This window comes from Euleptes europaea, chromosome 3 (genome assembly GCF_029931775.1).
Source record: "Euleptes europaea isolate rEulEur1 chromosome 3, rEulEur1.hap1, whole genome shotgun sequence".
NCBI classification, from domain to species: domain Eukaryota; kingdom Metazoa; phylum Chordata; class Lepidosauria; order Squamata; family Sphaerodactylidae; genus Euleptes; species Euleptes europaea.
Genome location: NC_079314.1, coordinates 5,983,409 through 6,009,117, shown reverse-complemented (window position 1 = coordinate 6,009,117; position 25,709 = coordinate 5,983,409). Strand labels below are relative to the sequence as shown.

Genomic DNA, 25,709 nt, shown 5'->3' with positions numbered 1-25,709 from the left:
TACAGTCATACCCAGAGACATCAGAAGAAGATCTTTCTTGGAAGACTTCCGTAAAAACTTCCCTCTCACCATATACAGAGAACATTAGCCAAGCCAAAAACAAGAATTGCAGATTCTGAGTCCGTTACATGGCACATCCCCGCCATCCTATCAGCACTGGATCATGCAGCAATTAAGAACAAGACTGATGTTAGCAGAATATGTATGTGTGTGCGGGTGTGTACATACATACGTTCAGCAGGTAGACCACTACAATATATATGGTCATAACTGCCTGGGTCACATTGCTACAGTAAATATGATATTTACTCAGACAAGCAATCACTCTTGCGCATGTATATATCCCAATACAATTCACCATCAGTACTCAAATCATACTGTTATTATAAGTACCTATGGTCATTATTGTATGATTCACATGACTGCAACATATATGGTTATAACCGTTAGACCATACATATACATATGGTAATTCATGATTCAATTCTATCACTGCCATATATATATATGATCATAAATACTTGGACCAGATGACAAGATTAAATTCTGTGTTTCCTTTCCTGTCCTCCTGACTGGAGACCCATTACATGCTTCAAATCAAAAGATCTACTTTTAGGGTGTCAAAAATAAAGTGTGCTGGCCATTTTAATTCATAATTAAAGGTTTCTTGAGGGATTGTCTGCCTTGTTTCAATATTACCCCCCTGAAGAGAGACCCCCACAATGCCCAGATGTGACAGAGCTGAACAACAAGGGAGGAGGGTCACCCACTGCTTCTCTGGGAATTCCTTTCCTTTATTCCTTAGAAGCTCCTTGATCTATTGATCTTGAGCAGCATAGTTTTTAATCTAATGTTTGGGGGATATAAGGACTGAGATAAATTTTGCCACTGCCCATGTAGCCTTGGGATCCCTTTCACTTAATAAAAAGGGCATTATATCAAACACAGAGGCATTGAATTTATGTATAAAAAGAGGAGATATATATCGTGCTCTAAGGTCCTCATAGAAATGGCATTCCAAGAGCACATGAGCTAATGAGCCAGAGGAGCACAGACAAGTCCTTTCCGAGTATGGTTAATTCAAAATTCTGCCTTGCATAACCATTGAAGGGTTAGCATTTAATCTAGCTAGAAAGAAGGCTCTAGAGAGACGAGGAATTGTCAAAAAGTAGGTATAGGCAGGCAAACCACATGGTGGTGGTATTCCGAAAAACTGAGATGAGCATGAAAAGATGTGCTCTCATAATCAATCTCTTTGATACGCTTTTTTATTGTAGCAAAAGCTTCAGTTTTCCCAAGATCTGATAACATATCCCATGAGATGCCCGTCAATGACAGTTTTTCATCAAAGATTTTTTGCCACGAGGATCTATATGAGTCACTGGGCATTCCTTCCAACTAGAAAGAGCCACACTCAGCACAGTGACTCATGCAGAGTTGCAGCAGGCAAGCTCCTCCCAGGGCAGGTCATTCCAGAACGCCCCTTCAACAGGTATGATTAGTTTCTTTAATCATTCTTGACACAAAGATGAAGTGGAGTCTGATTGGATGGAAGCAGATCTACTGGAGACTCTTCTCCAGTCATGCTTGCAAGCCTTGATTTGTACTTTGGGAATTATCACTAGGTGCTTCTTACAGCAGCGCTGAGGTCCATACCACGGCATCGCTGACCACCATTTTGAAAAAAACTGTCATAAGCTTCTCTGAGCCTGTCTAACTGAGAGGGTCATAAACCTAACAACATAAACAAATGCTTTAATGGTGGATCACCTGTGGTCCGTATTACACAAAGTAGATGTGATGGTTACCGCAAAAGAGAGAACCATCGTATTTTATTTGGACAACAGACACAACCCCAGACATGAATGGGCCTAATTTCTTAATCTATTTATTGTCTTCTTTCTCTGCTGCCCTTTGTCCACAAGGCTCAGGGCAGTGTACTCAGGATGATTCCATTTTATACCCATATAGTAGTACATGTCCCATGGCTAAGTTGCTTACAGCCAAGATTTCATGGGCATTCTTCCCATAATCCCCCCCTCCCCAGGGATGGCACATGATCACTTTAAGGCATGCCACATTCCATGATCATTATGACACCAGTTCCCCTTAGAAGGAAGACACACACCCCTTGTGAGAAGGAACACACCAGTTCCCAAGCTGGGGGGTGGGGAGGATAAGGCCAAATAAAGCCAACATTTTGGTTCCTTGCAAGAGAGCAAGGGACACAAAACCGAAGGCAGAGTTGCAGGGTGGGATGGAGGCCCGCAGCCGATCCATCTTGGGTTGTCAAGATCGCTTGATCAGCACCAACCGATCCCAACAACTGTTCCACTTCATGGCGCACAAAGACCATGTTCATTTCCAAGCACCAGCTGGGAATGGGAGGAGGTTCACATTCAGGAACCATGCAACGGAGGAGAGGAGGTGGACAGGGCGGGAAGGAGGGAGTGGTGGCACAGCGGAGGATGGAGAAATCGAGTGGGAGAGGAGGGATGCTGGTGAGATGGAGTGAGGAAAGCACAACTCAGGCGGTATAGGGGACGTGGGAGATTATTATGGAAAAGGAAAACGGGGTTTCCACCAGATTTTTTTCAAGGGAGGAAAGACGGAGACTGTCCCGCCCCCCTTTGCTTGTCACTAACTTCCCTTTTTGCAGAGGGCCTCCCAAATTTCTCAACCTGCTGAGTTACATTCTTTAATGAGAAACTCACATGGAAGTCATGTGTAGTTTCGCCATAAAATGTACAGTGTGGCGTTTTGACGCTGTGGGAGGGGGAAAAGCAGCACGTTACATTAATTGGTGCCCAAATTCCACCTGTTTCTGGGCTACCTTGAAGGAGGGAAGAAGAGAATCAACATAATCCCATGGAACAGAGGCTGAGCGGTTGAATGGAATCTGAAGTGAAATAAATGTTCTTGCATAAAACTCTTTTTCACCACGGGCCTTGGTTTCCCTCCCTCTATAACAGAGGTCCCCAACATTTTTGAGCCTGCGGACACCTTTGAAATTCTGACACAGGATGGGGGCAGGCCACCACCAAACAGCTGCTGCGGGAGGTGGATCCAACTACAAAATGTCAGAGAGTGAGGTCAGCCATAACTCCAATAGTAACTTTTCAACAATCCAGGCAGAAGCTCTGTTTAACAGGGTGAACATATTGCTTAAAATATTTTCTTGCATACACACAGCTTCACTGCATGACTGAAGGTGAGATCTTCGTGTTGTGGTGGGAGCTGCTGCGGGAACAACTTTTAAAATAGCCAATCAGAAGCCTTGCAGGGCACAAGTCCCACCTGGCCCCGTCCACTTTCTGAAAACACTTGGCGAGCACCAGGAAAGGTATCCACAGGCACCATGCTGGGAACCCCTGCCAGACCAGTAAAAAAAAGTGGCTACTGCCTTCAATTAAAAATATGTATTCACTGTCTTTTCCTGACTTGCCCTGACCTTTTGGCAGTAGCCCCTACACTGGATAGGCTAAAAATGTCAAGAAAAGTCAGCCATCTTAACTAGTGGACAATGGTCAACGGAGGTTTTGAAATGACTTCCAAGGTGCCGTAACAGAGGACTGGGAAGATGGGTTAGGGGGGCCCTGCTCTGTCCCCTCGTACACCTGGCAGCTGCTCTGAACCAGCAGAAATCTGGGGAGGTGGGAACCCCGGGAGCAAGAGAGGAGATGGGTGCACACACACACCACAACATGGCAGGGATAGGGGGGAGAGGAGTTCGGATAGGGAACGGGCGTGGGTGGGATCACGGCAGAAAAGTTGGCACCTACCCACTTGTCCAAGTCAACACCCTAGAGGGCCGGCCAGCGGAACAGAGAAGCCAAAGGAAAGAAGAGGAAGAAAAGATGAAAGCGGCGTGGGGGCGGGAGGGGAGCTGGGTCCCCCGGCCCCTCTCAGCATCCTGGCGTCGCAGTCCCTCCCCTACCCACCCGCACCTCCTTCAGCACTCCCCTTTGAGAGGGGGCCCTGACGGCCTCTTCTCCCTCCACCATCCAGGGATGTGGAGATCTCCTTAACCATCAGCAGCACCGCCCAACAAGGTCGTCTTCAAAACCAAGCACATGAGGAGCTGGCACGCAAGGATGGGGCCTTGTGCTGGGAGAGAGACCTCCCAAGACCTTTCTTAGTTCTGAGCCCCTAACAGCAGTGTGACAATCAGACACCCAGCAGACGAAGCTTTCCTCAGTGCAGAGAAGAAACCTGGATTATCAGAATGCCATCTGGAAGACCGCCTTTCAATGGTGCACCAGGGTTGCTGATACTTTTTACCAGCTGCTGCTGCTGCTGCTTGCAAAAATGCTGACCTATCAGATCTTAGCAGGGGACCGCAACACACATCTCCCTGCCATCAAAAGCTTCACCTGCTGATCCTGTTAAAGGCACAGAAGCCGGCTAGGTCAGCTGGCAACCTGATTTGCCACTGTAAGCGGATCGGGCTACAGATGTCCTCAGATAATAGGATGTGGAACTGATCAAAAGAGGAAGGAGAGGCCAGGCCTCGTCTAGGATGGCTGCTGCTGTACTCTGCACTAGCCCTGTCCACAAATAAGATTGCCTTCTTTTCTGAGCCCTTTTCCCATCCTGCTTTCCACAGCAGCATGAGATACAGAAATTTAGCAAGCTAAACATTTCCTGATAAATACAATAAGGGGAAACCCCACCTCTTCAACTTCTGTTTGACAGACTTTGATCCCACCCCATCCTTCCAAGGAGATCAGGGTAGCATGCAATTCCACTTTATATTTACAACATTCCTGCAAAGTAGGTTAGGCCGAGCAACAGCGACCCGTGTGAGGTCATTCAGTGAGCTTAGTGGCTGAGATAGGATTTGAACCCAGGTCTTAGTCCAACATTCAGGCTCTGCCATTCGGGCTCTGCCATTAGAGGCAGGACGGGGCCGGTAACATGTTGGTGAGCGTATCGACAAACAACAATAGCTTTTCTTAGCCTTCTAAGCTCCCAATACTTTCCAATAAGTTTTCCCCTTCCACTTATTTCCCACCCCCAAGAAAAGTTTTGAGCCATAAATCCAGCCACATATGTGGGTTATGGGCCCACATTGTGATGGGTAAAGGGCACAGTCACATGCCCAGGAAAGTGAGAAGTAAAAGCCCTCAGGATGGGCACACATTCCCTCCCTACCTCAGTGGGCTTACCTCAGTGGTGCTTCACCACAGGCCAGCCTACCCACCCCCTCCCCCCAGGCAGTCAGAAAGGCTGCCTGCCTTACCTCCACACCCACCTCCACAGTGTTTGCCAGCATCTCCTGCAGGGCTCGAACGGACAAGGACTGCTCCAGGCTGAAGCAACATATAGCCAGATCTGGGGGGACTTTCTGTAGGCAGGAGGAAAGGAAAAAATTAGCCTGCTATAGGGATCCCAGCTTTTGAAGGAGATGGGAGGGGAGGTCAAGAGAACATCTTTTCACGCAATGCAAAGAGCAGTGACACAGCCACTGACTCGTGGTGGTGGAAAGTGCTGTCAAATCGCAGCCGACTCACAGCAACAGGGTTGTTAAGGCAAGAGACATCCAGAGGTTGTTTGCCGTTGCCTGTCTCCTGGACTTCTCTGCGAGTCTGGGCTACCTTCCTGGACTACCCTGGACTTCCTTGCGAGTCTCCCATCCAACTACTAACCAGGGCCAACTCTGCTTAGCTTCCGAGATCTGATGCGATCAGGCTAGCCTGGGCCATCCAGGTCAGGATGGCCACTAAATTAGCTGTCTTTAAAGGGTCATTAGACACATTCCAGGAAGAAAGGTCTGTCAACAGCTACCGAATGCTAGTTACTGGGGGCAACAGTAGGAGGTGGTTTTGACCTCTACCCATGGCCCTTCCACAGCATCTGGTTGGCCACTGTGGAAAACAAGATGGTGGACAAGATGGGCCACTGGAATGATCCTACAAGGCTAGCATGTTTCCAAATTCGCACAATGGATTTGGTAGACACATCAAAGGAACAGCAATATTTCAGTCTCCACTGTGCCAGCAGCACAGACAGCACAGAAGAAGGAGTACTTTACTGCCAAAATTATCACTGGAATAAGAATTGCTGTTTGGGAGTGCAGGTGTGAACACACTCAATGACTCTCACATTGCGTCCCAGCACTCACAATAACTGTGGGAGGGCCATGGCTCAGTGGCAGAGCATCCGCTTGGGATGCAGAACATCCCAGGTTCAATCCCCGGCATCTCCACCTAAAAGGATCATAGAATCATAGAACTGGAAGGGACCACCAGGGTCATCTAGTCCAACTCCCTGCACAATGCAGGAAATTCACAACTACCTCCCAGTTAGTCGGTACCTTAGGCCTTGGAGAGTCACTGCCAGTCTGAGTAGGCAATACTGATCTTGATGGATTCAGTATTAGGGTCAGTTTCTTGGCCAAGAAAACCCAACCCATAATGCTACTATCAGCAACCTCTTGATTGGCTCAAGTTAGGGTCAGCTCAGCCATTTATTTATTTATTTATTTATTTATTTATTTATTTATTTATGGTTTCTACCCCGTCTTCTATCCCCGGCTAAAGCTGGGCTCAGGGCAGCTAACATCATTATCAATATAATAACAACAACAATAATATCACATAAAATAACATTGAAATCATTAGGGACCAATATCAAATTTCTGATCAATTTAAATAATTAAAACAATTAAAACGAGTGGCGCTCAGAAGAATAGGGCCATAGTCAGGATGGCAGAGCAGTCAAGGCCCCCCAGTATAGATTAATGACAGCATGGAAGGGGTAGGGTGGCTAGCTCTGATAATAAACCATTGCTGCCCTCAACTACAGGCCTGGTGGAATAACAGCGTTTTACAAGCTCTGCGGAAATCTTTATGTCCCCGCAGGGCCCTGATGTTGTTAGAAAGGGAGTTCCACCAGGCTGGGGCCAGGGCAGAAAAAGCCTTGGCCCAAGTTGAAGACAGCCGTACATTCTCTGGGCTGGGAACCGCCAGTAAATTGTTGTTAACAGAGCGTAAAGCTCTTTGGGGGGTGTACCAGGGGAGACGGTCCGGAACGTACGATGGTCCTTACACGGTCTGTAAGGCTTTAAAGGTTAAAGCCATGGGAATAAGTTTCCTTTTGGACACAACATACCTGAGCATTGGAGGTAGGTTCCAGAAAGCACAGCCGGTTTCCAAAGCCTTCGGCAGAGAGACATAACTTCAGCTGTTCCTTTTGGATTGTGGCCGAGCACTGGAGGACGACTTCATCTTCCTGAGGCAGAAAAAACAGTGTCTCACAATCGTAGAAATAAAAGGCCAGGTCTGTTGGATTGCCTCACCTAAACTTTTGGCGTATGGCAGAATATTTTATGCCCCAAACCGTTTCTAATATCCTGTCGCCTTCTTCTTGATACTTAGAAGTATTTAGAACGTATCTTTCCCTACCATCCAATATATTGAGAACATGTGTATATGAAGTGCTTTTGAGAATATATGTCACATATTACTGAGGCTAACACACACACACACAGTTGTGCTCAACTTGCTTCTAAGGACTAAACTACATGTTACTTGTAACACAAGTTCAGTTCATGTTCCTCCCGTTTGTGACTGTTTCAACTTGAAGAAATGGTATAGAAATAAAGGTTGAAGCCCCTCGCTCCCCCTGAATTGCGTTCCTGTGCCAAATCGAGCCCCGGCGCGCTTGGGAATGTTAATTCCCTGACGTCACATCCATCTGCAAATAGGACACAGCCAGGTCAGGGACACCCCAACCCGACTCATGTCACAGGTAATGTGTAGCTTTCCCCTAAGCCGCCTTGGTTGAGATGGAAAAACAACATTGCACTTACCTGTAACTGTTGTTCATTGAGTGGTCCTCTGTGCAAGCACACATGGGTACTGCACAGGCTGGCCTGCGCATGCACAGTACCCATGTGGGACTGCACAGAGGCCACGACAATGAATGGTGGGATACCATGTTTGAAAATAAATAACTTTGATACGCCACCGAGATCAATAACCACTTGATTGGTGACCGGGCTGGAAAGCTTTAGGCATGTTTCCTTCCCCCTCCTCTTTCATTTAAACCACAAACACCTAACAGAGGTATATTTATTTATTTATTTTAAAGCGTTTTTTTATTTTATAAAATATATCGTCACAATTCAAAACAATACAATACAAAACACACAAAGACAATACAGTACATGTAACATAATATACATATTAAAAACTACATTTCTTAGACAAGACGTTTTATAAATGAAGTGGGTCTAATTTCAGTTATGCTGAAACTAAAATAGCTATACAAAATCAGATTGCATAAACGGATATTAAATGTGCCTAGTAAATTTATCCATTATACCATATAATTCTCAAAATAGTTATGTTGTTACATCTGGAGAAACTTACCTCTATTAAATTAGCACGGGAACAGCTTACTAATGCATGTAAAGTTCTACTGCAGTCATATCATAACAGCATAGATAATATGTATGAATATTGCAAGACTAATTGATTATAACACTCGCGAATGACTTATATCTGTATTACTTAGCTATATATTCAAAATACAGTTTCCAGTTCTTTAAGAAATCCTCTATGTCTTTTGTTGACAATGTTTGTGAGCTTGGCCATCACTGCATAGTCTGCAAGCTTATCCAACCAGTGTCTTAATGAAGGAGTACTTTCTTGCCTCCAATTATAAGCAATAACCATTTTAGCTGCTGTGATCATATATTGGAACAAACCGGACATATTTTTCTCTGGTGGCAGGATTCCTAACAATAATATTTTCAGGTCCAACGGAAAGCTTCTATTTAAAACTCTTTGTATTTCTTGGTCTATTTCGATCCAAAACTTTATTTTATTACACGACCACCAGCAGTGGAAAAAAGTTCCATCAACCTCTCTCCATTTCCAGCATAGTCCATCTGTATTTTTGCTTATTTTACTGATATATTTAGGTGTAATATACCAACGATAAAACATCTTGTACCAATTTTCTCTGAGGCTCTGGCTAGCAGTAAATTTAATTGCTGTTGACCACAAGTATTCCCAGTCTTTTAATTCCATTTCTTGGCCAAAATTTTACATCAATTTTATCATATTTTATTTAGTTTTAGACATATATTCTGCCTTTCCTCCTAGCCAAAGCCAGGCTCAGGGCAGCAAACATTAATATATATGGGCAGGCAAGCTTGGAAAAAGAATTGTAAGCTACCAACTTTTTTGTGTGGCTTTCAGCAAAGCCCAGTAAATTTGGATCAGAGACGGATGCTCGTTTTGCCTTTGCTTCCCATGATATACACATTTTCATACTTCTTCACACCCCTGTCACCACTGGATTAAGCAGGTTTTGCAAGATTTTGAAACAATACCCCCCAAAAGAGAATGTGTGAGGTAAAAATGGGATGAGTAGCTAGGCCATCTACAGCAAGCCCCATTGCAAACCACCTTCATTGGGGGGGAGGGGGACGGAATCAGTAGGGTTGCCAACCTCCAGGTACTTAGCAAAAATAAAGCACCAATACTAAATAGACAAGCTGTATGAAATGATAGTATCAAGCTCACAAATTATATGCAAAAGTGCAGTTATATTATATACAGGTGCAAGGAGCCAACAATGATAAAGATACATACATGAACATATATACAAGGATAGAATGTAGCTGACAAGCTACCAATAAAGATGGTAAATTTCAACAACAATTGTCTTTCACAGGTAAGTACAAATCTTTTTACAAAAGATTTTTTACAAAAGATTTTTTAACATACCTTATGGTAACAATAAATATTCTTAACACGTTTCTTTTTCTTATTTGCGCCCGGTTGGCTGCTTGGATAGAGCTGCTTGTACTCTCTAAGCACAGATGAGTACAACTTATTCCTTAGTGTTAATATGAGCTGATTCCTTGACTGATTGAGGAAGCCTACAACAGCTGCATTGATTAAAGCTGCGAAGGGCTGGTTTTTTTAAAGGGACTTTACCTAAATAATGTTATGGATCTCACAAAAAACAGTACAGGTCTAATTCATTATTCAGGCCGTAAGGAAAATATGATTTAAAAAGATAAATGAATTTCATTTCTTGTCTCAGAAGTATATTTTGAACATTGTCAATGTTGAACGAGTTACCCTTATATATCCAAATTACAAAAAAACTGAGATCATTTTTAGAATGCTTATTTTCCAGAAAATGTGCTGTTAAAGGGGCGTCTAATATTTTTGCCCATATTCTGGATTTATGTTCGCCAATGCGCAGCTTAATAGAACGGACCGTGCTCCCAACACAGAGTTTCCCACATTTGCACATGATACAATAAACCACTTTGCTTGTGGAACAATTTGAAAAATGATTTATCTTAAACTTGAAGTCAGTATGAACCGAATGAAACTCCTTAACCGGCAAACATAAAGGGCAAACACTACAGGAGCCTCAGGGGAAATGCCCTAATACAGTAGGAGGCGGGCGTCTTGCAAAACTATCGGTATGAATTAATGTGTCTCTTAAGGAAACGTTCCTTCTGAGACCAAAAATAGGTGGAATTGAACATCCAAGAATACTTGAAACTACATGCCAATGTTTTTTTATAATTTTTTTAATTGAGCCCGCATGTCGACTGTGGGCAAGAGAACAGAATATTCTGTCAGACTTGATTTTGTTATTATTTGTTAACATGGAACTGCGGCCTCTGAGGTCTGCTTTTAGTTTAGCATTAGTTATGATGTTTTGAGGATAACCTCTCTCTGTTAAATCCTCTCTAAGTTTCCGTGCAGATATTTCAAAATTCTTTGTTTGGGTTGAATTTCGTTTTAAAAGTAAAAATTGACTAAGCGGGAGATTATTTTTTAAGTGAAAAGGATGGTAAGAGTTGTAGTGGAGTCCCGAGTTTCTAGCCATAGGTTTTGTGAAGTTTCTGAAGGCTAGAGATCTGTCTTCCTTAATATATAGCTCGAGATCCAAAAACTGAACTGTTTTGGAATCACAAGGGCCTGAAAATTTTAAGTGTATGTCTTGATTGTTAATCCATTTAGCAAAATCCTGAAAAGATTTAGTAGAAGTAAATAAAAATAAAAGATCGTCCACAAACCTACGGTAAAGCAACAAGTTATCTTTAAAGGGATTATTGTTCAGAATAAATTTACTCTCGAAGTCCACCATATACAAATTCGCCCATTGCAACTCCTTTGATCTGAATGAAAAATTCTGGGCCATATCTGAAAAAGTTGTTTTCTAGCATGATATCAGCTAGATCAACCCAAACAAAGGATTTTGTAGGTACTAGCTGGAGATCTCCTGCTATTACAAAAGATTTCCAGCAGATAGAGATCAGTTCACCTGGAGAAAATGGCCGCTCTGACAATTGGACTCTATGGCATTGAAGTCCCTCCCCTCTCCAAACCCCGCCCTCCTCAGGCTCCACCCCCAAAATCTCCTGCTGGTGGCGCAGAGGGACCTGGCAACCCTCGGCATCAGCATACCTTGAGGTGGGGCAGCTGCCAGGGCCCAGGGCTTCGGCCAACCTCACTGCGGTTGACTGCCCCTCCCCTACTCATGTATCTGCTAGTGCTCCACCATGCTCCCAGCTACACACCCTGCCACTGGGAAAAGGGCTTCAGGCAGTGGTGAGCACGGGCAATGCGAGAGCGCACAAGCAGGCATGGGAAGGACACACAGGCAGGTCGGGAAGGAGGGCATGCGTAGGAAATACCTGGAAATTTTGGGGTGGAGCCTGAGGAGGGCAGAGATTGGAGAAGGGAGGGACTTCAATGCCATAGAGTCCAAATGCCAAAGTGGCCGTTTTCTGCAGGATAATTGATCTCTGTCGCTTGGAGATTAGTTGTAATAGCAGATCTCTATGTAAGAGTCATGCCTATTTCTGCTCAAGTGTATCTATTGGTTTTGCCATAATGTCAAGAGTCCTGCTTGTTTCTATTCAAGTGTATCTATCTATCTATCTATTTATCTATCTAGCTAGCTAGCTAGCTATCTATCTATGAGTGCATCTTGTTTCTCTAATGTGTGTTCAAGCGGTCAGGAGTCATGCTGTCCAGACAGGCTCTTGACATGAGTTAGGCCCATTCCTGTTCCTATGTTATTCTTTGGTTTTGTTCCTCTGAACTGTTCAGGCTGTTTCCCCTCCTTTCCTTCCCCCCTGCTCTGACCTTGAGTCTCTAGCAGGCAACTTCAGTATTATGGTTTGCTCACTCCCTGCTTCCTACCAGGCACTGTTATCTCGTAGTTCCCAGGCCGCTTAGCTTTGCACCTGGGATGACTCCATGCTTAAAGTTATGCTTTGTAGTTTGGTTTGCCATTAGCAGCTTTGAACCTGTATCCTGCGGCTCCTGAATAAACGTTTACCTGCTTTAGACCTGCCTGTCTGAGCGAGTGACTTTTTGGGATTGCCGAGGTTGGCTGGAGAACCTCACACTCTAGCCACCACCTGGAGGTTTAGTACTAAGCTCAAACAAAAAGATACAATAATACTCAAGCAAACTATGCAAACATATATTGTGAAAGACGTGTAACATCTACAAACAAGTGAAAACAACTATAAATATATATATACAAGTGAGATCAAAGTAGAAAGTCTTTTTTTCTTTTTTCAAGGTAAGTGAATGTCTTATCTTAAGATTGTTTTCAACACGAGGAAAGCTGGATGAGGATGGAACAGTAACGCGGTCCGGATGCTCTTCAAGCGTTTTCACTGCAAAACTGCAGCTTCATCAGCTGAAGTCTTCATAAATATTGTATAATTATTCTTTGTAGATGCAATAGTAGCAATCTGATACAGAAATAGGTATTCAGTCTTGCTGCGCCAAAAGGCTTTATTTATAGTTGTTTTCACTTGTTTGTAGATGTTACACGTCTTTCACAATATATGTTTGCATAGTTTGCTTGAGTATTATTGTATCTTTTTGTTTGAGCTTAGTACTATACTTCCATAATTATCCCTGTAGTACTTGTGCATATTTTCTCCAGACCACCTGGAGGTTGGCAACCCTAGGCAGAAGAGAGGAGGGGGCCCCCGGGAACTCTCTTTCCAGGACCCCTCAAAACCTGGAACCTGACCTTCAGCTCTGAAAAAGCAATATTGAATTATTTCCACCACACCTGTAGTCGACCTCATTCCCTTCAGGAACGACACCTCAATTCACACTGCAGTCTGGGCCATCCAACCTTCAGAACTCTCTCCCACCCAGAAAGAAGTTTCTGGAACATGCCGCCCTCCCCCCCACTTCCATCCCTCCCCAGCCCAGTGAGCCACTAAGAGGAATGGAACAGATCCTTTTGAATGATGGGCAGAAGCAGGTGGTCTCAGCAACTTGTCTATGTCCCAGCCCGTGCCCAGAGGGGGATGAAGAGCGGCCCTGTCGATATTTGGGATATTTGGCCAGATATATTCAAAAATATCTTGCTCAGGAGGGTATTTTAATAAAGGGAAGAAGGTGGCAGTAAAACTGAAGTTTGAGAAGTCAAAAAGGGCAAGAGTCCAGTAGCACCTTAAAGACTAACAAAAATATTTTCTGGTAGGGTAGGAGCTTTCGTGAGCCACAGCTCACTTCTTCAGATACCTGAAGAAGTGAGCTGTGGCTCACGAAAGCTCATACCCTACCAGAAAATATTTTTGTTAGTCTTTAAGGTGCTACTGGACTCTTGCCCTTTTTGACTACTGCAAACAGACTAACACGGCTACCCACTGTGAAGTTTGAGAAGGTAGTTATGTTGGTTCAAGTCCAGGAGCACCTTAGAGACAACAAGATTTTCGGGCTATACGCTTTCGAGAGTCAAAGTTCCCTTCGTCAGGTATGAGCTTTGACTCTTGAAGACTTATACCCTGAAAATCTTGTGGGTCCCTTAAGGTGTTACTGGAATCAAATCTAGGAGTAAAGCGGAAAACGTTAACTAAAATGGAGCTGTTCAAGAGGACTCTTTTAATAAAAGGAATAGGATTATAGTTTTATGGTGCAATCCTATCATCACTTTCCTGGGATCAATCCCAATTGCACAGACTCAAGTAGAATTCTCAGCAGACCTCCTCAGGATGGTACTAAAAATGTCTAAAAAAATTTAGACACAATATTTCCCCCCTCTGTGTATTGTTTATTGGATAGATTATACTGCTTTTATTTCATTGGTGTCTAATTCCGTAGAGCAGGGGTTCCCAGCATGGTAGCCGTGGGGGCCTGGGCACACGCCAAGACCTTTACTGGAAGTGGGTGGAGCCAGGTAGATCTTTTGCCCAATAAGGCTTCTGATTGACTACTGGAGATTTGATTGGCCGTGCAGATTTTTTGAAAAGTTGCTTTGGCAGCAGCTGCCACCACAGCACAAGGATCTGCACTTGATTACTGATGTTAAGCTGTGGCAATCATTTTATGACCTTAGGGTTGCCAACCTCCAGGTATTAGCTGGAGATCTCCTGCTGTTGCCACTGATCTCCAGCAGACAGAGATCAGTTCCCCTGGAGAAAATGGCCGCTTGGGCACTTGGACTCTATGGCATTGAAGTCCCTCCCCTCCCCAAACCCTGCCCTCCTCAGGCTCCGCCCCAAAAACCTCCCTCCGATGGTGAAGAGGGACCTGGCCACCCTACTTCACCTCCTGCAGCAGCCCTTTTATGGCAGCCCTTTTGTGGCTGTGCCCACCATGCCGTGTCAGAATGCCAAATGTGCCCGTAGGCTCAAAAAAGTGTACGGACCCCCGCTGCAGAGGATCAGAACTGCCCTGTTCGTTGTATTCATTACACTGAAATGTATTCTAATTCTGTAATCTGCCTTCAGTCTCTCAACGATAAAGGTGGACTACAAATGAAGTTAATAAATCAATTCTTTTTGAGCCTTCTGAGTCTGGTATTTTCCTTCTTCTGGCCAGAAAAGAAAAACCCTGCCTTCCAACCTTGAGGTTAAAAGAGACACTTGTACAAGTCGGAAAAAGGCCCGGACCCCGGGGTTCTTCTGTCTCCAGCAACGGGAGAGAAATTATCACATTTTTATCCTGCAATTCGGTTCTCCCCTCCTCCATTTTATACTCATGACAAACCTGCAAGGAGTAGGATGGGAGAGGCAGACTGGCCCAAGGTCACCCAGCAGTAGGGTTGCCAGCTCCAGGTTAGGAAATACCTGGAGATTTTGGGGGTGGAGTCTGAGGAGGGCGGGGTTTAGAGAGGGGAGGGACTTCAACGCCATATCCAATTGCCAAAGCGGCCATTTTTCTCCAGGGGAACTGATTTATATCGCCTGGAGATCAGTTGTAATAGCAGGAGATCTCCAGCCACCACCTGGAGGTTAAGTCAAAGAATCACCAATACTGTACGGAAATTAGCAAAAAACCAGTACGAAGCTCAAAAACTCATATCCAAATGCTATATGGAAAATCTCAATATAATTTTACTAACATTAGTGACAATGACAAAGACAATGTGCATCACAAATATACAATAACTAACAAACCTATTATACAATATTATATACAAAAACCTAATGCAAACTGAGTATAATCCCTGAAGAGAAATAGTACAACGTTCTTCACTAGGTACGGTAAGTCCAAACATTCTTGGTAGGATGTTATTCAACAGGTAAATCCAAAAAGCTTAAGATGCTTAGCTTGAAACTGGAAAAGTCATTTTCTTTCAGTTGTAGATGTCTAAATAGACTTGAAGCTTGGTGACTAGATATATCCTCTCAGGATTGAAAAATACATATCATGGCATATATGTGCCTGAAAATGGTCTCTGGATTGATTTTCACGTTTTCACCACAAATGTTGCTTCTTCAGTCAAATGCTTAGGAAACTTCCCTGACAAAATTCCTGCTCCGCATGGGCTGCTTTCATTTAGAGATCCTGTAGGATCAGGAAGTAGCTTTGGTGGAGGTTGGCAACCCTACCCAGCAAGCTTCATGGCAGAGTGGGGATTTGAACTCAGGTCAGCCCTGTCCTAGTCCAACACTTTAACCACGACACCACAGTAGTGTTGAGGTTCTCCCTGAAGAAGACCCTCCCTCAGCCTTTCATAGGGGCCCATACAGTGGAGAACCAGTTAGAATGAGATGCAAGCTGCATGCCAACCATTTTTGGATTTCCTCTCCCCTGGAAGGAATGTGAGTTTTAAAGGATCAGAGCAGTTACTGGGGGGTGGGTGGGAGAGAGATTAAATTTGAGAAGACAAATTTTGGATTAATAAAAACAGGAGAATCAGTACTGCTGCAACTAGGACCAAACACTGAAGATAACTTTAATGTGGATTGGTCACTCCTTCATTCTGATTTTGTAATCTGGGGGTGGAGAAATTTGCATGGATTGTAGCATGAATTACACTGATTTGATTACATTGTTTCTATGACTTTCTAATTGCATCATCTTCTAATTCTATAATCCGCCTTTGAGTCTCAATTAGAAAGGCGGACTACAAAGGAAGGAAGTAGATAACTAACAGGGCAATCCTAAGAAGGAGTGGATGGGTTTAGCAGGCGGCGTGACCCCACCACCAACGTAAATGCCACTTGCACCCTCCAAATGGGTGCTTACACCAGCACTGGGCCACTTAAACTGGTGCCAAGGAGCGGTGCAGCAGCCATGGCAGCAGTGCACCTCTGGTGCAGGGGTTCACGCCGGCACCAAAGGGGCATCCCCAGGGGCAGGACTGACATTAGTCGGATCCCTGAGCCTTTTTGCCCCTTTTTGCCAACGTGAACTTAAGATGCATACAGCAGTTTCATGGGTGTTCGGGGAATTTTCCTGATTGGCTTGCTGTCTGCAGCGCACTAAACTGCTCATGAGGTGGTGCAGGCGGTGCTGAGCTGTGGCTGCGCTGTCCCTGGCCACACCGCAAGTACCCCCCTTTTAGGATTGCACTGCCCATCTTGCACCACTATTCAAACCCAGGGTAGTACAAGGATGCACTTGAACATGAAGTGAGGGTTCTAATCCACCTTTACTCCATGGAGGCCAGCGATTTGGTTGGCTATTTTTAAACTATTTGTGAATTACAGCCTGCCTCACCTCTGCAATTTCTAGCTAGGAGCACTTCTTCCTTGTCCAATTCTCCCTCGCTCTACGTCTTCCTCTCCTCCTCCCGGATTTTTCCCTTTGCCCACATGGCATAGAACTACTTCTAGTCCTTCTTGTTTTCTTCCAAACTGCCTCCACCTTTCCTAGGCCCCTCCTTCTTCCACCCTCTTTTCCTAAGACCTCTTGCTCCCCACACAGCAGCTCAGCCACTCACATAAAGCCAGTGTGGTGTAGTGGTTAACAGTGTCAGACTAGGTTCTGGGAGAACCAGGCTTGATTCTCCACTCTGCCATGGAATCATAGAATCATAGAGTTGGAAGGGACCACCAGGGTCATCTAGTCCAACCCCCTGTACAATGCAGGAAATTCCAAACTACCTCTCCCCCACGCCCCCAGTGACCCATACTTCATGCCCAGAAGATGGCCAGAAGATGCCCTCCCTCTCATGATCAACCTAAGGTTATAGAATAAGCATTGCTGACAGATGGCCATCTAGCCTCCTCTTAAAAACCTCCAGGGAAGGAGAGCTTACCACCTCCTGAGGAAGCCTGTTCCACTGAGGAACCACTCTGACTGTTAGAAAATTCTTCCTAATGTCTAGGAAAATCAACTCTTTTGATTTTATTTCAACCCGTTGGTTCTGGTCCGACCATCTGGGGCAACAGAAAACAACTCGACACCATCCTCTAGATGACAGCCCTTCAAGTACTTGAAGATGGTTATCATATCCCCTCTCAGTCTTCTCATTTTCAGGCTAAACATACCCAGCTCCTTCAACCTTTTCTCATAGGACTTGGTCTCCAGGCTCCTCACCATCTTTGTTGCCCTCCTCTGGACACGTTCCAGCTTGTCTACATCTTTCTTAAATTGCGGTGCCCCAAACTGAACACAATACTCTAGATGAGGTCTAACCAGAGCAGAGTAAAGTGATACCATCACTTTGCGTGATCTGGACACTATACTTCTGTTGATACAGCCCAAGATCGCATTTGCCTTTTTAGCTACCGCATCACACTGCTGACTCATGTTCAGTGTTTGGTCTACTAAGACCCCAAGATTCTTTTCGCACACACTACTGCTAAGACAAGTCTCCTCCATCCTATAATTATGCTTTTGATTTTTCCTACCTAAATGCAGAACTTTACATTTGTCTTTGTTGAAGTGCATTTTATTAGTTTTAGCCCAATTCTCCAGCCTGTCAAGATCATCCTGTATCCTGACTCTGTCTTCTACCATATTTGCTACCCCTCCCAATTTAGTATAATCTGCAAATTTAATAAGCATCCCCTATATTCCTTCAGCCCTGACTTGGATGGCCCAGGTTAGCCTGATCATGTCAGATCTCAGAAGCTAAGCAGGGTCAGCCCTTGTTAGTATTTGGATGGGAGACCACCAAGGAATACCAGGGTTGCTGTGCAGAGGAAGGCACTGGCAAACCACCTCTGTTAGTCTCTTGCCATGAAAACCCCAAAAGGGGTTGCCATAAGTCGGCTGCACACACACATATTCCTTCATCCAAATAATTTTTAAAGATATTGAACAACACAGGGCCCAGGACTGATCCCTGAGGGAAGCTTGCTGGGTGACCTTGGGCCTGTCACAGCCTGTCTGCCTGACCTACCTCACAGAGCTGTTGTGAGGATAAAATGGAGAAGAGAAGAATCTTGAGTCCCCATTGGGGGAATAGGTAGCCTATAAATAAATAAAATAAATAAAGAGGTTTCTTCAGGGTGTTGCTTGCAAATTCATTCATACAAAGTAAGCCTCTTGTGCGCCGTAGTATTCTATTAGATGCTTCTTGGAGTGAGTGTACAAGAGAGGCTGAAAAGAGATATCTCTCTGAGAGGTAACTAATCTTCATAAATTCTTCCCCATACCTATATAAGCCTCCATGCAGCAAAGGAGAGTTCCTACCACACAATGAAGCAGTGTTACATTTTTAAAACAGTTTCATGCCATGGCTGTACTGTTTCTTTTGCTGTTTGGCGGGGGGGGGGGCTAATTTATAAGAACAAAATTGATGGACTAATTGAAGAGAACTCCAATCTCTTTGGTTAGAAATCTCAATAGGATAAAGAAAGCCCTATAGCCGTGTTGGCAACCCTAGCCTCTCCCTCTGGGCCCCCTCTGGGGGTGGTATTCAGGTTAAATTGCCGCATTGGCACTCGGCAATAAATAAGTGGGTTTTTGGTTGCAGTTTGGGCACTCGGTCTCTAAAAGGTTCGCCATCACTGCCCTATAGCAACAAAATCCCTGCACACTTTGAAAACCTGGTGACAGACGAACCGTCTTACAGTATCACAAACTGTTTCTTGCTGGCTTCTTTTGCCTCGGTTCCGTATGTGGTATTTCCTCACTAATACTGCATGTGCAAACATGCGCAGAACCATACGCTAAAATGGTACTTATGAACACAGCACTATCGGACCATCCAAGCACCTGACGAACAAAGTGAGAGGCAGAAAGTTGGGGTAGGTGGGTTGGCTGGCCAACTTCACAACCGACTAATACTGAACGGGCTGAACTAACTGATAAAATTATTTTTAATTGGACAAATTTGCAGCAGATTTAAATAAGTGTGTATATGACCAACATCTCCACCTAGGTACTTTGTTAACCTACTGAAGGAAGCATCTCAAAAAGCAAATTATTCATTCTTCCATGTTAGAGTGACACATTAGAGGCAAAATTGCTCCCTCAAACGAACATGCTGTGGAGAACCATTAGCTATCAGCCCTCTCGATGGCATCTCCCAGCCTTCTTTTATGCCGATACGTGAATGCTTCTATAATGTGGACCTATTTAAGCATGAATGCAATTCAAGAGCGAAGGGGGCAGGAGAATGCATCCCCCTCAGCTTCAGAAAACAGGGGAAAGGATTTGATGTGTTCCTTTCCTCACTTCCATTTTCTTGGGAGTCCTCAGCACAAGCGTGCTAAATTTACGTGGGGGAAAGGATTGGGGAAAGGACTGCCAGCTGCCCTCACACGCTGCTTAAAAGGCTGCTCTGTTCGGACTAAAGAGAGGGCCGGGCCAGTAACGATTTCATTAATACTAATAATTTCTTCAGTGCTTGTCGGTGTAAACCTCCACAGCTGAGGCCTGCTCCACACGTTTCCAACCGCCCTCGGCGTTAACGCAGGTCTGAGACGGCCATTTTGGGAGCCATTTTAAAAGCAGTGATTTGTCAGCAATTCAGTTTTATTATTATACTTTGACAACAAAGAGATTTTGGGAGTGCTTTGATTGTGAGATCCTGCGTTGCGGGCCGAGGGTTGGGGTCACTGGGGATGTGGGGTGGAGGCAGTTGCTAATTCCCTGCATTGTGCAGGGGGTTGGACTAGATGACCCTGGTGATCCCTTCCAACTCTATGATTCTATGATTTTCTGTCTCGGATAGGGTGGCCAACCTCCAGGTACTAGCTGGAGATCTCCTTCTGTTACCACTGATCTCCAGCCGATAGAGATCAATTCCCCTGGAGAAAATGGCCGCTTTGGCAATTGGACTCTATGGCATTGAAGTCCCTCCCCTCCCCAATCCCCGCCCTCCTCAGGCTCCGCCCCCAAAATCTCCCACTGGTAGTGAAGAGGGACCTGGCAACCCTAGTCTCGGATGCCAAAACATGTGGGCCCGGCCCTTCAATTATTACCTGCTTGCTCCTCCATTCCTACAGTTGCATGTAACGTATACATGAACGTACTTTGACATATTATCTCACTGAAACCTCCTCCTCTGTGCCCTTAACTCACCTTCAAACCTATAGGGCCAAGCTGAGGACTGAGGTCCCACACTCATGTCAGAATGGGAAAATGATTATGCTTTATTTCTATTCTGAAGATAATGCAACTAGTCAAAACTACCATTTTCCCATGACATGGCACCGTTCTAATTCTAGCCATGTCCCGGCAATCTCAACTTCTCACCAAAATGGGCTTGCCCATGATTGTTGTCAGGTCCTCAACTAAATGGACGGTCCCGGGCTCCTTCACTGGTGTCAGGCTATTGACATGAGTTCAGGCCAAGTTCTGGCCACGTGTCAAGTCCTTGGTTCCCAGGGCTTTGAAGCTCCTGTGTATACTTTCGTTTGTACTGATTCTCACAGCTGCGGCATGTTTTGTCTTCACTCATGGGAATCACTTATCTCGCTGTTGCCTAGAATTTTTATCTTACTCTCTTGTCCTAGTGTTTTTAAGCAAGTAACCTATATGGGGTCTCTATTGCTAACCTTGCCTGCCTGTGTGCAGTCAGTTCTTACATTTGCCTTTTAGTTCCTAATAAAGTATTACTGCTTCAGATCTACCTGTCTGGATGAGTTTGCTTGAGGGATACTAGAGGCAGACGCCTGAGACTGACAATGATTTTCTTCTATTGGCTTCGCTCCCATACCTTGGTTATAAGGTTGCCAGGCCCCCCTTTGCCACCAGCAGGGGATGGGGGGGGGGTAGGGTTCCAGATCCAGGTTGGAAAACTCCTAGAGATTTGGGGATGGAGCCTGGGGGGGACAGGGACTTCTGTGGGTACAATGCCACAGAGTCCACCCGCCAAAGCATCCATTTTCTCCAGGGGAGCCGGTCTCTGTAGTCTGGGGATGAGCTGTAATTCTGGGGGATCCCTAGGTCTCACCCACCTGGAGGCTGGCATCCCTACTTGGTTATCAACAGCCTGCCACATAGAAATGTAACAGGGAAAGCTTCCTCCCATCTCTTCATCTCTTTGGATTAGGGTTGCCAGGTGGGGCCTGATGATCTCCCGGAATCACAACTGATCTCCAAACTACAGAGAAAACAGCTGTTTTGGAAAGTGCCTCTATGGCATTATACCCTGCTGAATTTCCCTCCCCTTCCCAAACCTGCCCTCCCAGTCTCCACCCCCAAATCTCCAGGAATTTTCCAACCCAGAGTTGGCAACCCTACAGTACTACTGGTGATACACAAAGCTTATAATGGTTGCACAACAGGGAGAGATTAGCAGGCGAAGCTTTTCCCAGTGAGGTTCAAGGCACAGAGCAGGCATCCCTAATGGTGCCTCTCTTAAATTTGACAGACCCCAGTTCAAATATTGAAATTCAGACATAAACTTATCCAGTGACGTTGCATAGCTCAGCCACTGTCTGTTAACGGTCAAATGAGAAGTTTACCAGCCCAGGTCTTTTTTGTGACAATAATGGAGATAAATGGCAGGGCCTCAGAACCTGTTGTATGAAGAACAAGATGCCTTTAAGCATGTGCAGAGAGCCCCTATCACTGTTGGCAACCAAATTAAAATCCCAAGCATACGGGATCAAAAAGGGCAGAAGTTGCAAGGCACAAGGTAAGTTTCCTGACAGGGATTGCTCCTCAGACACTTTTTTAAAAAGCGCTTTTACCAGAGTGAAAGATTGCACCACATTTTTGTGTACTAAAATTGATGCATCAGTGAATGATAACAATCAAGCTACCAGAGATCAGCCGGCCCAATACTCATCGCCAGTGACGTCCTGCAGCCGCCATCGATCAAGGGCACAGAAGCATGACAGAGCAGGAACAAATCCAGAAATGAAGACAGGAGAGGGCACATTGGCTAGAAAACAGGGAGGAACAGCCATGGGGGCTGCTGGAACACAGCCAAGTGACTCAGAAATCAACCGGGAAAGAGAGAGCGGCATTTGTGACGCAGTGACCCTCACGTCAGCTGCTTGTTGGCAAGGGGCACTGCTGCAAATTGCCATGTAGCCAAGAATCCCTAATCCGTGGGAAAGAAGGGGTAGCTGGAGCTAATGGTTGGCGGCAGGGGTGGGGAGGGTAAAGAAAAAGCCAGGACTTTGAGGGTCCCACTACCAGAAGCAATTTTTAAATTTGTTTTTGTTAAGGTCAGTTTGTAAGTTCTTGTCTGCCTGAGACCCCCAAGACAGGGTAGCCCTTTGGTCTCTCAAATCTTTCAAACAGGCGCTGGTGACTTAGGTTCACACATGCAGGGGAATGAGATGGCGATGAAGAGGCTGGATTCAGTGTGCCACTTCTAATGGCAGGCTACAGGCTCCTTTGCATTTAAACATATATATCTTTGAATATATATTTCTGGCTTGCAGTATCATTCTCCCCACTTTCATTTTATCCTAACAAAAACAACCCTGTGAGGTGGGTTAGGCTGAGAGTGACTGGCCCAATGTCTCCCAGTGAGCTGCCCTGGCAGAATGGGGATTTGAACCACAGTCTCCCAGATAGCAGTATGGACATGGTAACCACCACATCATGCTCACTTTCTGCAGATTCAAAAATTAGCACAGTGTGGGAAAAAGTTCTACTGCATCACATCCCAGTGTTTGCTACACTTGTTTTTTGTCTGCAGAGATAAAGTTTTTTTTAAGTGCTTGGGAGCATTCCAAAATGTAGTCCTCCTTCAGGCTTCAGGGCAGACTATTCTACCACCTCATCCTCTGGTCTATGTGAAGTAGTCCTCAGGATGAACACAGGCTGCAGCAAGAACTCCTGAGATTTTTTCTCAAGGACCCTGCAGTTGGGAGAAGAAGGCCGACGTACGGATGCATCCTTCCAAGGATGGCAGAAGAGGCAGAAGAGGAGAAGAAAAAAAGGGTCTAAGACCCCCAGAATCCTTGCCGGCTGTCAGCTCTGTAAGGATTAATTGGGACAAGTGTTCATCTGAGATTAAAAATTTGGATGATCAGATGCACCTGTCTAAACTCACAGCCTCCCTATTTTATATAGGTAAAGATTGAGAGTCATAAGATAGCAAAACCCTAGTTCAAATCTCACAGCCTCAAACCTGCTGCCTCAGGCAATGGTCTTCCTCTCAATTTGCAGCGTGGGTGGGTGGAGGGTTAATCTTTTAATGGTATATTTATTTAGCGCATTCTGATTCCACTTTTCCTCCAAGGAGCTCAAGATGGCACACGTGATTATCCCCCTTCCACTATTTCCTCACCACAACCCTGATAGGAGCAAGAATCACTGCCCCCCAGGTCACCCAAGTGATAGGGTTGCCAGGTTTGGAGGGGGGGGTAAGGTTGCCAGATCCAGGTTGGGAAACTCATGGAGATTTCAGGATGGAGCCTGGGGAGGGCAGGGACCTCAGTGGGATACAATGTCACAGAGCCCCACCCTCCAAAGCGTCCATTTTCTCCAAGGGAAGCTGATCTCTGTAGTCTGGAGTTGAGCTGTAATTCTGGGGAGATCATCAGGTCCCACCTGGAGCCTGGCCTCCCTACCAAGCGAGCTTTGTGGCACACAGGGATTTGAGACCAGGTATCTCTAGCTCTAGCTTACTGCCTAAACCCCATCACATGAGCTCTAATTACTGTTACCTCCCTTTCAGGGCTGTTGTAGCAAGATAATATACACAACATCCTTTAAATGCTCCAACACTAGTACATTCCTAATAGATTTAACTGCCTCCCAGCTTCAGAAAGCAGCAAGCAGTGAACCTTCTTTTCCGCTTTTAGCTAGCACAACTTCCCAAGTCCCTTTTCTCCCCCAACCCCTTACTAAAGCCCGCAGAAGAGGGCTGCCAACCTCCAGGTGGGGCCTGGGGTTCTCCTGGAATTGCAACTGATCTCCACACAACAGAGACTATTTCCCTCAGGGAAAAAAATGGCTGGTTTGGAGGGTGAACGGCATAGCATTATACCCTGCTGGGGTCTCTCCCCTCCCCAAACCCCACCCCCCCAAATCACCAGGAATTTCCCAACCAGAGCTGGCAACCCTAAAAGGTGCTGGAAATCCCCGTGCGTGCCCCCACAACCTTTTCACATCACCCTCCTTTCGAAGAATTACAAAGCCGCAAATTCTAAGGCTGCTTCACAAAATGAGGTGAAGGGGGCTGACTCAGTGGCTGGAAGAACAGCTGCCCTCCCACACAATCTTTCTGTGTGCTAATGAGCCTTTTTGCCAGCCACAAGCTGGAGGACAAGGGCGATCTGGGACTTAATGGCGTCTGGAGGAGGTGAAATAGAAGTTGCCATTCTTCTCGTTCCATTGATTCCAGAGCGCCTGGTGAGCGTCAAAAGGATTTTGGCTGGCTCTGGGGAGGGGCAGCTGTTTGAAGCAGGAATACTTTGCCCGGGCTTACTCTACCGCAGCTGCCTCCGGGGCTGCAGCAGGCGAATCCTTTCAGAGCAGGCGAGAGTCGCCAGGACTTGCTGCGCCTCGCGGGGAAATGGACCCGGCCAAAGCAGATACCTGTCACCAACTCCTTCCAAGAGTTACCGATGCAAATTCTTTGAGAGAGGAAGACAAGGCCTGTTCAGAAAGACATCTGGGAAGGAGGAATCGGGGAGAGACCGTGGCTCAGGGGACGGTGTCTTCTTTTGCATTAGGAAGGGCTCAGGTTCAACCCCTGGTCTCCTAGACAGTATGTTGTTTGGTTCTTGGAGGTTTGGTTCTTGTTTGGTTCTTGTAGGTTATCCGGGCTGTGTAACCGTGGTCTTGGAATTTTCTTTCCTGACGTTTCGCCAGCAACTGTGTCCGGCATCTTCAGAGTAGTAACACTGAAAGACAGTGTCTCTCTGTCCTTCAGTGTTACTCCTCTGAAGATGCCTGCCACAGTTGCTGGCAAAACGTCAGGAAAGAAAATTCCAAGACCACGGTTACACAGCCCGGATAACCTACAAGAACCAATGAACTCTGACCGTGAAAGCCTTCGACAGTATTTTGTTTATTTATTTAAAACATTGATTAGCTGTCTTTCTTCCTTAAGGGAACTTAAGGCAGCTTACAATATAGATACAACACATAAAT

General features: G+C 45.4%; 1 protein-coding gene across 1 annotated transcript in view; it reads right to left on the bottom strand.

Annotated features, from left to right (window-relative positions):
* RYR1 (ryanodine receptor 1) overlaps positions 1 to 25,709 on the bottom strand; it is a 223,826-nt gene that overhangs the window by 183,624 nt on the left and 14,493 nt on the right. Inside the window, exons 2-3 of the mRNA XM_056847594.1 lie at positions 7,114 to 7,233; positions 5,243 to 5,347 (exon numbers count right to left, since the gene is read on the bottom strand). Coding sequence (XP_056703572.1) covers positions 5,243 to 5,347; positions 7,114 to 7,233 — 225 coding nt within the window. The remainder of the gene's footprint in view (positions 1 to 5,242; positions 5,348 to 7,113; positions 7,234 to 25,709) is intronic.